At 35.3% G+C, this 13,293-nt stretch overlaps 1 protein-coding gene across 2 annotated transcripts in view; it reads right to left on the bottom strand.

Annotated features, from left to right (window-relative positions):
* Positions 1-13,293, bottom strand: part of Pdgfc (platelet derived growth factor C) — a 162,334-nt gene that overhangs the window by 31,481 nt on the left and 117,560 nt on the right. For both annotated transcript variants that reach the window (XM_034501241.2, XM_034501242.2), the window contains one exon: positions 8,339-8,519. In XM_034501241.2, coding sequence (XP_034357132.1) covers positions 8,339-8,519 — 181 coding nt within the window. The remainder of the gene's footprint in view (positions 1-8,338; positions 8,520-13,293) is intronic.

Genomic DNA, 13,293 nt, shown 5'->3' with positions numbered 1-13,293 from the left:
ACCAGAAGAAACAATAAACTGCACAAAGTCATTCATCATGAATAATGAGCTATTGAATGATAAAAGGGGCATTGGAGAAATAAATATGCAACTAAAATAATTCTTGGAATTAAAAAAAACACAAAACAATTGATATACAATAAAAAAGTCAGAAGGATGAGTTTGTAGCTCTAAGTACCTATATCAAAACATCAGAAAGAGCATGGGTGAATAATTGATTTACCTCAAGAGCTTGAAAAAACCAAACCATATATAAACAATTATAGTGGATGGGAAGAAATTATCAAGTAAGGGCATAAATTCAAAAAGTAAAAAAAGCAAAGGATCAATAAAACATAATTTATTCCTTATAAAAGATAAGCAAAATTGACAAACTCTCTGCCAGATTAGCTAAAAAATAAAAAATAAAAAAAAATAAGGGATACAACTAATGCCCACTGAGTGAGGAGGAAGGAGCCTTTTGGTGTATAAAACCCTTAATAGATTAACTACTCACAAGAGATCAGCCCTGAACACTTGTACATACAAAACACTACAGAAAATCAGTAGGTTGGATGTGTGTGTTTGTGTGAGTGTGTGTGTGTGTGTGTGTGTGCACATGTGCATGTGCATGTGCATATGAGAGAGAGAGAGACAGAGAGAGAGGCAGATAACAGAGACAGAGAGACACAGTGACAGAGAGAGAGACAGAGGGAGAAAGAAGACATCATTAATTTGACAGGGAGTGGGGTGAATATGAGTGGATTTAGAGGAGGTGAGTCTGGGACAGAAATGATGTAAAAATAGTAACTGTGTATAAATTTTCAAAAAATAAAAATATGTATAATATCAAACAAAAGTTAAATGTAATTAGAAAGTATGAAGAAATGAAAGAATTTTTTGTCTTATTTATTGAAGTGTCTTGTCACCTTGTCAATGAGATAATATTTATTCTAGAACTATGCCATGTGTAACATATGTGAAGAACCAGATAAGGCTCATGTTGAGCAGGGACAAAGGCAGAGGGTAATCCATCATAACACTATGGCTAACAGATCCTGACAGTTGACAAATTGGTAGTCCTCAACATGTAGCTTAGGAAAGTTGGAGCATACAGGCAAGTAATATGATCTGAAACACATCCATATAATTCTATGAGAATTCTCCACCCTTTCTATAACTCTGAACAACAAAGAGGAAATACATGGCATACTGGCTATTAAATATGCACATAGTCCCCAAGCCAAGTCACAAAATAACTTTGTTTGTTAGACTATAAGATTTAAATAAGATATGAAATTTTTCCAACATGGTAAACAAACTCCTGTTTAATTTTTTTTTTATATATATAGCTGTTGCCCCAACCTTCCATCCAAGGATACTGTAAAAGATCAGCACCATGTAGAGCTCCAAACATGAAAATGTGTCTGGTGCCATGCAAGAACAAAGGAGAACAAGTGACAAATGACAATCAGCAATAGTGACCAGTGATATGGTCTTCAGCGATTTCGTTACCTAATTGATACCAAATCCATGCTGCATCATTCTCGAAGGTTTTATTTCTAGTTGTTCTTTATGAATCATGGCATTCTTTTCCCCTAAACAGTCTCTCAATTTCTTATAATTGTTTCAGATCATTTACCTGAAAAATTATATACATATACAGATAACCTTTTTTTCTCTAAAGTAAGATAGAAACAAGGTACTAGAGATTTGGGAGATATTACCATACTTGTTTAGATTTTCTCAAAATGACGTATCAAATATTTTCAATAAAGTTCATTAAAATAATTCCCATGAACATTGGAGGGCTAGCAAAATGGGTAATGTGTTTACCCTCCAATAGTAAAAATCTGGGTTCCATTCCAAGAACCATCATCATCAACAACCATAAAACACATATTCCACTGAGCACAGTGGCATGCCTGAAATCTTACTATTGAAAAAGTGTGACAGAATTTCAATGATGCTCTCTAGCTGGCCAGCCTGGCCTACCTAACAAGTTCTAGCTGATAAAAGACTGCCTCAGGAAGAAAAAAAAAAAAAAAGGTGTCATTTTTGAGGAAACACACCTGAGATTGTAGTTTTAGTCTTTACATTCAGGACATGCAGGACTCATTCATACATTTTCTACAGACACATGTTCAGGCATGCACATACACATGCACACACATGCATACACACACACAGACACACACACACACACACACACACACACACAAAGACATACTATCTTCCAGGTCTAAGTCCAGAACTAACTGCAAACTTTTAAATCTTTGAGGCCTTAAGTGTACAATATTGATTTTTCAAACTCGAGTTTCCAATTGTTTGAGATCTTTCCTTACAACTTCCATTCAAATGTCTACCTGTCTTCCACATTTCTTACAAGAGTTCTGGCTACTTTTTCTAAGCAGTACAGGTGAAGCTCCTCCTTAGAAGACATGAAAATAGCTACAACAAAAGGAGCCAGCAAAAACTGAAGAGAGGAAGCATCATGTCTTATGAAGGAGAACACTGCACCCGTGGTTGGAAGTCAGACAGAAAATGGAGTAATCTGCTCTTAGCCAAGTTTAGTCTCTGCAGCCATTGTGTAATATCCTCAATGCAGTAAAATACTGTCATCCCATGACTCCTTTCCTAAATACACAAAACACTGTGCATTTTAATAAGAATCTAGTCATTGGATAAGTGTTTCTGATTAATGTAGATAACCCTCCTTGTAGCACCCTCTAAGTTTTCACTCCTACCAAAAACTGTAAGACCACTACCATTTTTTCTGTTCTTTGGCCACATAAATAATAATTTATTTAAAATGCAAGTTCTATATAAATGGTTACTGCTTAAATTAGTTTGATAAGATAATATCAAAATGTGAGGCGATTGTTTTAGGATTTAAAATTTTGGAGACTATGGGTTATATTCTGCCAAGGATGACTTCCCCACAGCATCTATGTGTAGGTATATTCCAAGGAACATGCTGTTTTGTCCTAAGTAAAAACACAAAAATTTAATTTAAAGGCTTCTTTGAGTGTCAACTGGAATTTTTCTTCACCTGATACAAACAAAGTATTCTGCCCTCAGACTAGACTTCTTTCTTCAGAACATTGACATGAAATATCTACGGGCACAGCCAGACGGAAGGGACAGCACCCTCTCCTCAACTCTGATATCCACTGAACTTCTTTGTTCTTTGCCCACATAATTAATAACTGTCTGGCAATCAGTCATGCATTCCTCAACAGTACCTGAGGCACCAAGTGTCCTTCTAACCCCACCCCACAGAAGAAACCACCATGATGGCTGTGTACTGACTTAACCCCACACAAGTCATTTACAAGTTAGGATAAAGGGAAACACAACGGGGTCCTGATGCAGCCCAGAACCCTGATGGCACACTCCCTGATGGCAGCACTGTAGAATTTTATTTTCTTTATTCATTTGGTGGGGAATGGCATTAATTTGATTTCTTTTAATATAAATCAACCAAAAAAAAAAAAACCCCAAAACTTCTATATTCAAGCAGATGTTGTTGGATATACACCCTTGGAGAGAAGTAAATCATTTTTTTTAAAGTAGGAAAAGTTTTATAGAAACTTAAAGGTAAGCAACCTAGGGTGTAGGTAAGTGATGTGCCCCATTCCTTCCCCCCTGACACCATCCAGATGCCCAGAAATAAATAAAATGATGACAACATATGGGATTCAGTGTTATGGTAACTATAGTTCATCAAGTTTTATTAATTTAGACTAATACTCATGAAATGAAAAGGAGTAAATAACTTGCTAGATGTATTATCTTATTGTTAGTAACTCCAAACCAGTTAAAACTGAGGTTAAATAAGAATTATTTAAGAAAGTTTAATGATAGTACAATAATTATTCAAAATACTACAGTCAACTGGAAGGAGAAAAATAAAGGCCTCACATTTCAAAAGCATTGACAACAACATTATACTAACGGAAAACTGTTTTACATAATAAAAGAAAGAAAGAAAGAAAGAAAGAAAGAAAGAAAGAAAGAAAGAAAGAAAGAAAGAAAGAAAGAAAAAAGAGGCAGAGAGAAAAAGGAAGGAAGCAAGGGAGGGAGGGAGGGAGGGAGGGAGGGAGGGAGGGAGGGAGGGAGGGAGGGAGGGAGGGAGGGAGGCAGGCAGGCAGGCAGGCAGGCAGGCAGGCAGGCAGGCAGGCAGGCCCCTGAAAAGGGTCAGACCTGATTTTCTATATTTTTACTTAAAACCTGAGGTATGTTTCATGAAACAGTTTTCCTAACAAAAATGACAAGAAAATGTTAATCAGATATTTTGATAGTGGATGAAACAAAACGTTGTTTTGTTTATCCTTTGTCGGTTTCTTAGGCTTTTAAATAATGGTGTTTATGCAATACTGCAAAATGGGCCATATATAACCTACTGCAAATTACTCCAACGTTAACAAGAACTTTTCTTTCTAAGAGATATGAGGTATGTTCTGGGCTCTCACTGTGTGTGGCCTTAGAGAAAAACAAAGTCTTACTGTTTTCACTTCTCTTAAACAATCTCTCACTACAAATCTACCAGGGTATGTATGCAAGCATTCTCCCCTTTGTTTCTCTCTCTATCCTTTCATCAAAAAGAAGAAAAGAATCAAAAATATTATTAATTTTTTTGAACCACCATAAAACATAATATAACATTTAACAAATTTAAACAGATTTATTATTTATATTTATTTATTATTTATTATCATTTATTACTTGTCAAAAGTAATAAATGATAATAATAAATAATAAATTTAAAAAGGTGTAAAAAAGGGAATAATATTTTTGTGAATAATTATCTGGAATAAAATTAAAATGTTAAAATTTAAACATATGCAATAAATTTTGCACGCTATAAATCATTATGTTAATACGTTAAAATCTCCCAGAGATTGTTTTAAAACTAAACCTAGCTAGTGACACTGACTTGGCATAGCAAAATGGAGAAACACATTTAATTTGTTTTATTACAAGATATTTAAGAACTTGAATTCGTACATGTGAGAAATTTTTCTGCTATAACACGGTAATGAGAACTACAAAGAGTTTTATGGCAGACAAGAATTTGATATCCATTTTATCTTATAAATAAAACTACAGAGCAAGCTCTTTATGAAATACAACTCAAAGTACACATATATGTATATATATATATATATTATTTATTACTGCAATTATCAAAAGCAGATAGGGCTGATTATATGGATTAATTTTTATAAATTATTGATTTAAAATAGAACGTGTGTACTAAGTTCATTGACTATAGTGGGTACTTCATTAACTTTCTCCACTCTGTCTTCTCCTTACCAGAATGAGGGAACCTGGACAACCAATTGCATCACAGTCTAATTGTGCCCCTAGTGCCTTGCGCACACATGAACATCTGAAGAACACTTGAAAACATCCCTATTACTCTGGATTTCTAATGTGTCTTCCATCTATTTCAGCTGCAACAAAGGTAACACAGAGCAGCAGAGACATTACAAATATCATCAGATCCTAGATGAGCCTGATGGAAAATGGCTGAGTTTCTAAAAAATATAATTGAGCAGCTAGAGGGAATGGTGTTGAGCAAAGCCTATGCAGAACACCTTCGTACAGGAAGCTAATAACCTACCAAGGCCTGCAGTCCGTGCTTTCTGTATCATTACAAATCTAGGGAGCCATTGTGGTCTGCATCACTACAGGTTTGGCTTCATAGCTGTGAGTTTGCTGTCAGTTCAATCATTGTGTGTAGAGAAGTGTGGATTCCAATAAGAGAGTTCATCCATGACACAAAGAAATAAATGTATGGGGGGTGGGGGTTATGCAGGGGCAATTGCCCTGAGCAAATACCACAAGATCCTTTAAGTCCCCTCTCCAAAAAGCATACTTTCTTCCTTTGGGCTTTCTTTTATCTGACTGACAACTAACCTTGATGAATTGTTGCTTGGTCAGTGCTAATGGATGTGTGGGTGGGTGGAGGGAGGGTGACATTTAGCAACATACAGTGATAATTCAAAGCATCCTGCCAGACTTAAAAGCATCATCACCGTTCAGATTTTCCCTCATCAAATCCCACTATCCCGCAGACTTAGTGAGAGTGGAATAGATATATTTATCTATTAAGGAGTGAGGGCTACAAGAGAACCAAATGGTAGGACAAGAAGTTCCAGGTCAGCCACCAAAGTAAATGCAAATACAAACAAGCTGAAGTTTGTGAAATTGGAACAAAAGCAATTGTCTAACATCAAGTTGTTCTTCTTAGGATATGTAGGATCCTACATTTCTACATTCACATACCCTTATTTCTTTCATCCCACAGCCTGCTGTTCCCCTCAAGATGATTAGAATAATTATAATTACATTATGACTTCTCAATACATACTTAAATGCTTAGTTGATTATACACTCCAGTTGCCAGATCTTATTCAGCAAGACCCACTGTTATTTGGGTTGTGTGTCTGGAAATATGTGTAAGTATCATCTGTTGAGTGTTGTGGTATAGGCCATACCAGCCTGCTGAAAGTTCCACCACTCTTGAGATTATAAGAGATCAGAGATCTCACATTTACTCATTACATGGACTTCACAAGTGACTTGCCCACATTGCAACATAGGGACTAGGTTAAGTTTGTGACACATTTGAAAATTATATTTGATGTAAAAACATACATAAATGACATTGAGTCTGATGAGCTATGCATACAGCCCTTGAATTCAGTCTTCATTTCCTATAGCATTTCTCAACTGTGATGCCTTACTGTGACCACTAAAACTGACCTGAACTGGGCAATAAGAGGTATAAGTATGTGAGCAGATGAAGATGTTACAAAGACTCTGATCCTGAGTTGTGTCAAACTGTTAAATTGTCACAAATTTAACGTTTAAAAATATTATTAATTAGAAAACTTTTGGAAATGTAACAAAGGAAATACTATGAAATATAAGATGGGACCAACTTTAATAATGGAATAGCATATGAATATCTTTGATAATCTCTAAAGAAGGTTAATAAAGATTCACAGTATGAATCTGTAACATCGCAGGATGTCTGCTTTAGCATCAGTCACATGCTAAAGGATTCTATCAAGTGAACAAGCATCCTATCTTTCAAGTCATTCTTGCATTCTACTGTTACATTTTAGCTGTCTTATCAAACAATACCTAAAATTTCTCTATCTAATCAGTGATGTAAATTGTACATAATGGGCAATCAAGGCTTATAATTTTTTGTATAACTATGCAATATAAATATAATAAGCAAAGTTAGATATTGTTACGCTTATACAAATAACCGGTATAAACATTTTGGAGGATAAAGAAATGATGCTTTGTTATATTAAGTGTAAATTGTTTAAAATAGCACATAAAACATTGGTTTTAAAAGTAATATAAACATGATTTAGGTAAAATATTTTGCTTGCAAATAGTGCTGGCTTTACAGTTCTTCACTATACACATCCCTAAATCTACACATAGAATTGACACTAAATAGCACAGCATTAAATAACTTTCAAAAATTACATCTTTAAATTGAGAGTATTACTAGTAAAATACATAAATATATTATATGGCCAAAAGTCATAGAGAATACTAGGAAGCTACAATTGTATTTCATTATTTAATTTGACTCTCATTAGAATAAGTTTAAAAGAATTACAGTATTAAGCTTCTACAGTCATCCTTAAATCATAAAAGAGTGAGAAATGACACATATTTTTTTATTCTTCTCATGACAAAAAAAAACCATATGTCATTTCCCATTAATACTGAGCTATTGGTCAACAAGGCAGGCCTGAGCACCACACTGTCTCCCTAGTTTTTGAGATGTATGTGTGTGAGTGAGAATATGAGAAGCCGGAGAGCAGAAATATACTTTATGTATGCCTCAGGACTTGTCCACTTGAGATTTTTGAGTCAGGAGCTCTCCACCTAGGCTACACTGGCTGTCCAGAAATCCCCAAGCATATATGTCTTTCTCTGCTTTCCCAGAGCTGAAATATAAGTCCTCATACTTGGGTTTTTCAATTCTGTTCTGGGGTTAAAGCAGATGCTTGTTTGTTCAAGGTAAGTATTTTACCTTGAGCCAGCTCCCAGTTTTCATATTCTTAAAATGACTACAAAATTACATATTTCATTTTACTACATTGATAAGGCACTTGGTATTTCTAATAATCTATAGAGAATGCTTAAACTGGCTGTGAAAGTTATAATACAACTTTTGTGGTAAAAAAAAAAAAATCCAAACTAGAGAACAGGATCTGATGTTTAGTGTTTTGATTCTCATATTTAAAAGTGGAAATCAGATTAAAAAGAAAAAAAAACTGACTCAGTGAAGTAAGGAGAATCTCAAAGTTGTACTTACTGGCATGATAATACTGTAGTGGATGCAGAATCCGGGTTCAGATGGAAAATACTCATCAGATACAAATCTTATCCTGATATGATTTCCTTTAGAAGTCTGCTTTCCTGGCACAGTCCCAGAACCACACCAGCGTCCTAAAACACTTCCATCACTGGGCTCCTCAACTTCTACAAAATCATACCTGTGAGGAGGCAAAGGGGGCAGAGACTGACGTCATTGCTTATCTAGGCAACGGAAACTTTATGTGTGCAATACATCTATGGGAGTTGCCCCCAATTATGCATAAAAGGAGAAACCTTGAGATGCAAACGTTAACGAGAGTTAGAAATGAAGAACTATTTGGAAAAATATGAGACTTTTTTTTTAAAGCCTTCAGATTTGCAAGTAACAAAATTGAGATTGAGCCTATATTTCAAACAAATATTTTGCATACAGCAAAATTATATGACTTTTAATCCATGAATTACTCATGTTCATATCTTAGTTCCTGCCATTATTGTCCAAATTTCCTAGTTAAGAAAAGATGATTTGGCAGGCTTTACCAACTATTACTAATTTAGAAAAGCCTAGTACCAAAAAGAACACTGAGAAAACTGCTAATACTTATCAAGTAGAAGCACTCTATCAACTATCAATTTTGATGTTGGGGGTAGTTGATAACATGGGGTATTAGCATACATTAGATCCTCATAAAACACTTTGCTATTATTCCAGCTCTCTTTTTCTTCCCAGGGTGGACATTGTGTCTAACTCATGCTGAGTAACTGCCCTGCTACTGGGAATACTTCCCCAGCTTCACCTAACACACATATCATTTTTTAAAATTTTTCTTTATCAATTGCACTTTTAAGTAAATGATAGTTTCTCTGGATTGAATGTCAAAATAATCAAAAGGAAGTCATAAAAATTTTAATAAGAGAGAAATCTGACATGCTTGAAAAATTATTGATAGATTTTAAAATATAATGGAATATAAATACACTAGAGAAAAAATCAAAACCCACATTTTATATAGAATTATACATAAAGACAAAATTGTTAATAAAAAGAGAATATTTAGACCAAGTATAGTTATTAATCTTCTAAGGAATGTAACAACATGCTTCAGCCTCGTTTTTCTCATAGAAACTAAGAAACTAAGATCCTTTAAAATGACAATATACACTCAGTGTCGAAGAATTCCTGGCCCAGAGTTGTCAGTTATTGAAGCTTGCTCCAGATCATGCCCACCTCCATAAACCTATATTTTAAGATAGTCTGGAGAATTTAAAAGCATAAAAAAGAAAATGGTCAATAACAAAAGAAGACAATTGTTATGCCAATATCCAATGACAAATCCAGACCTTTAAGCCATATAGGCTCAAGGCAGCCCTTACTTATTACAAGAGTTTAGAAAGATGGAAGTTGGGGTCCATATTGGGGTGGCAAGCATAGACACAGTGAAGTAGAGTAAACCTAAGTAAAATTGTATATATCACCGTTTAAAGAGTTGTTTTTACCATTTCATAACAAAACTGCACAGAAAACAAAGTTCCTACTTGGGGAGCTGTGTTCTGTTCAGGGAAGTAAACCTGTCCAACTGGTTTTCTACCATTCCTTGCAGAGATGTATAAGTGTGTCAGGATACAAGGAGAAATGATCATTTCCTTGGACTCAGGATTCATAAATCAGATGGTAAAATCTCTAATGAAAGTGCACCACGGAATGCCGGAAGAGCAAGGGCAATTTTACAAGACTAGATTAGGATCCCTTTACAAAGGACTTAATATCTGGGCTGTGAATTTGTGCTGATTGCCTGACCTGGACTGAAAAGGGAGGGAAATGGAGATGCATTCTAGTGAGAAGCATAATAGATAGGTAACACAAGAAGGAAGGGGCCAGGTATGGTCAACCGTGAATATAGGATGGCAAACAAAGAAAATGACACAGACCAACCTGGAAAAAAATCAGTGTAGGGACTAAGAGTTTGGTACTTCAGACTGGACTGTTGACATTTTACTTGTCATACGAGATCATAAACAGAGGTGGTACAGCTTTAATAGGCCCTGTTCTTCCTTAAAATATTTAATTCAACATATTAAAAGGCTGATGTTTTTATACATGTGAGTTCCTAGTCTTTCCCCTCACACCTGTAGGCCAGGCACACAGTAAAGGCTTGATGGGCACACATGGAGTGAATGTGCACTTGAACCTCACAGTGACTGGCATTCGAGTTGGATGGAAATAGCTGTAGATGAGACGTGCTGTTTTAAGAGTCTTAGAACTATGCATCTGCTGCTCTTCATATATTTTACATATGAAGAGCTCACTTTTTTGTACTAATAAACATAGTTTTGCTTCTGGGTTTGCCATCCCTGTACTATATGCAGCATAGTCAATAAACGAGTACCAGATACACTGTCATCCCCTATCTGAGAAATCTGAAGAACCATTTCAGGTGTGAGCCTAAAGAAAGGGTTCTTAAAACAGCAACCTGCAAGGAAACAGAATATCTGGGCACAATCTTGAGCACAAAAGCTGAGGAGAGTGAGAAAAAAAGAATCCTCACCCGAAGCAGATAGAAGCAGAAGCAGCCAACAGCACAAAACCTCAAACAAGTTCAAAATTAGTCAAGTGCACTTACTGGATTTGACAATCACAAAGCCATTTTCAACAAGTAAACTGGAAAGCATGCTTTGTGTTCAATAGTTTCTTGTGACCATTTTCAAAATGATTATTAATAAGTTTAGAATACATTATAAGGAAAAATATAACAATTCTTGTAGCTACTTTCATTATAGCTAATATTCATTTAAGTTAAAAAATAAACACCATATAGGCTTACTAGATTGCCAGTTTCCTTTACAATGCTTTTTAAAAGGTTTCCTAAAGCACAAAAAAACACTGGGGCTATAAATGTTAAGACCTTATAAAGACCCAACTATGTCTTGGGTTGAGCACTTATCTAACATAGATACAGTGCGTGTGAGACTGATGCCCAGCACAGTAAAATCAAACAGTAAAAAGTCTTAATTTGGGCCTTGTCTAATTTACATATTGATGCAGAACTCACTAGTATGCAAATGAGAGAAGGGTGCCTAGTCCATTGTGATTTCGTGAAGGTTTCTCTAATGAATTTGTCGTCAGATTTAAAACAAGTTCTAGATTTATGGCCAGATACTGGCAGTGCACCATGTCCTGTTTAGACACATCTGATATTCTGTTCACCAATTTTTTGGAAGGAATTATGGAGTTTTCCTCTTTATGGGAAAAAAAGTATCTAAAATGTATACTTTGTCTATGAAACAGAAAATTTGATATAAACTACTAGTTGTTTCATAGTAAATGAGGCGCGTCAAGTTTTTGATTCCCATGCCTATTATTATACACTAATATAATTAGGATATTTATCCAATTATTCTAACTTTCACAGGCCTATCTAATAATCAGTGAGGCATCTAGAAAACTTAACAATATCAATAGAACAATTATTTATTAAGGCTTACATTTTCCTCTTAAGGAAAAGACACTATCAAAATACTTTTGTATAAAAACTTTCACTGAAGGTCAAGGTAAACATGGATGAAGATGTTGCTTAGTGTCAAAGCACTTGTCTACCATGCACTAGGTCCTGGGTTCAATCTCCCAGCACCACAAAAAAAATTTAAAAGAAAGTTTAAAATACAATAAAATAGAATAGGCAGTGTGTGTGTGCTGGGGAGGGGAAGGGTTGCACCTGAAATGTATATGCCTATCTCACTGTCCAAATCTTATTATATTACAAAGGACAACCAACAAATAAACAAAAATACTGTTCACATGTGGTTTAATATTTGCTTTTAAACTATAAAGTATATTCAGTAGGTTTGGGGAAAGTATAACGCATTTTTACCCAGTTATTTTCTCTAGTTATTTACATATTATGTTTCTCACTTTGTTTTCCCTGACGCCTTCAACAGAAGAGGGGATACACAGGAAAAGCCATTTGATTGATATTTACTAACATATTTCAAAATGTCATGAAGAAAAGGAAGAGAGAAACAAATCAGAAAACCATAACTCCAGATCACAGTAAAAAGGAATGGGAACAGATTGGAAAGCATGCCATCTGTACATGTTCAGGTGACCATACTGGAGGCACAGTAATCCTTAAAATACACCCCCAGGTATTCATTTTCAAGGTGAACAATTGCCCACACTGCTATTTAAAGGATTTACTAATCATGAGCCAATCAAACATCACATTCTCAGAGCAACATGATGCAGCACACAAAGTGGCTGGTGATGGTCACTCCCCTTCTCTACCATACTCCTGAGACCCGGGGAGGATTTATGTTCTTTTATGTTTAATAAACAAGTATAATGTTGTAGACGAAATGTTTGCTCTCCTGTGGGAATGTAGAAAGTGTGCGGATACGGGGGCTGTTTTCTTACTCCTAAGAATGTAAGGAGTATACCAGAGAAATAAATTCACTGGTAAACACAATGGTCAGACACCCAGCTTCTTTCAACAAAAATAAACCAACCCTGCAGAACAGGCCGTCTCTAGTTCATACTGAATAAAAACCCTGTCAATTAAACCTGCCTGCCCCATGAATTATCAGCCTGACAGTGATGAGAAAAGATGCCAAGTGCATGTGGATTATAGAAAGCCTGGCTCTGCAAGTGTCAACTGGATCTAGAGCAGGTTGGGATAGGTAATAAAAATGATAAGATGACAATTACTGTACAGAGCTTATAAGCTTATGTCTTTGCTACCCCCACACAAACAGATTCTTCAGACCCCTATTCAAACACCAGATGTTCTTCTAGACACTAATTAATACTGAAAATACTTTGAAGTAATTATCATATTTATTAGGAGATTACAATATGTTAGGCATGTTTTTAGGTGCTTCTGAATATTTTCTAAATTGACTCTCTCAGCAAATGAAAGTGTGCCCAATATGGGTCACTAAATATAGAGAAGCTAAGTC

Source organism: Arvicanthis niloticus, chromosome 4 (assembly GCF_011762505.2).
Source record: "Arvicanthis niloticus isolate mArvNil1 chromosome 4, mArvNil1.pat.X, whole genome shotgun sequence".
Lineage (NCBI taxonomy): Eukaryota > Metazoa > Chordata > Mammalia > Rodentia > Muridae > Arvicanthis > Arvicanthis niloticus.
The sequence above is the reverse complement of the archived record's forward strand: the minus strand, read 5'-3'. Positions and strand labels throughout refer to the sequence as shown.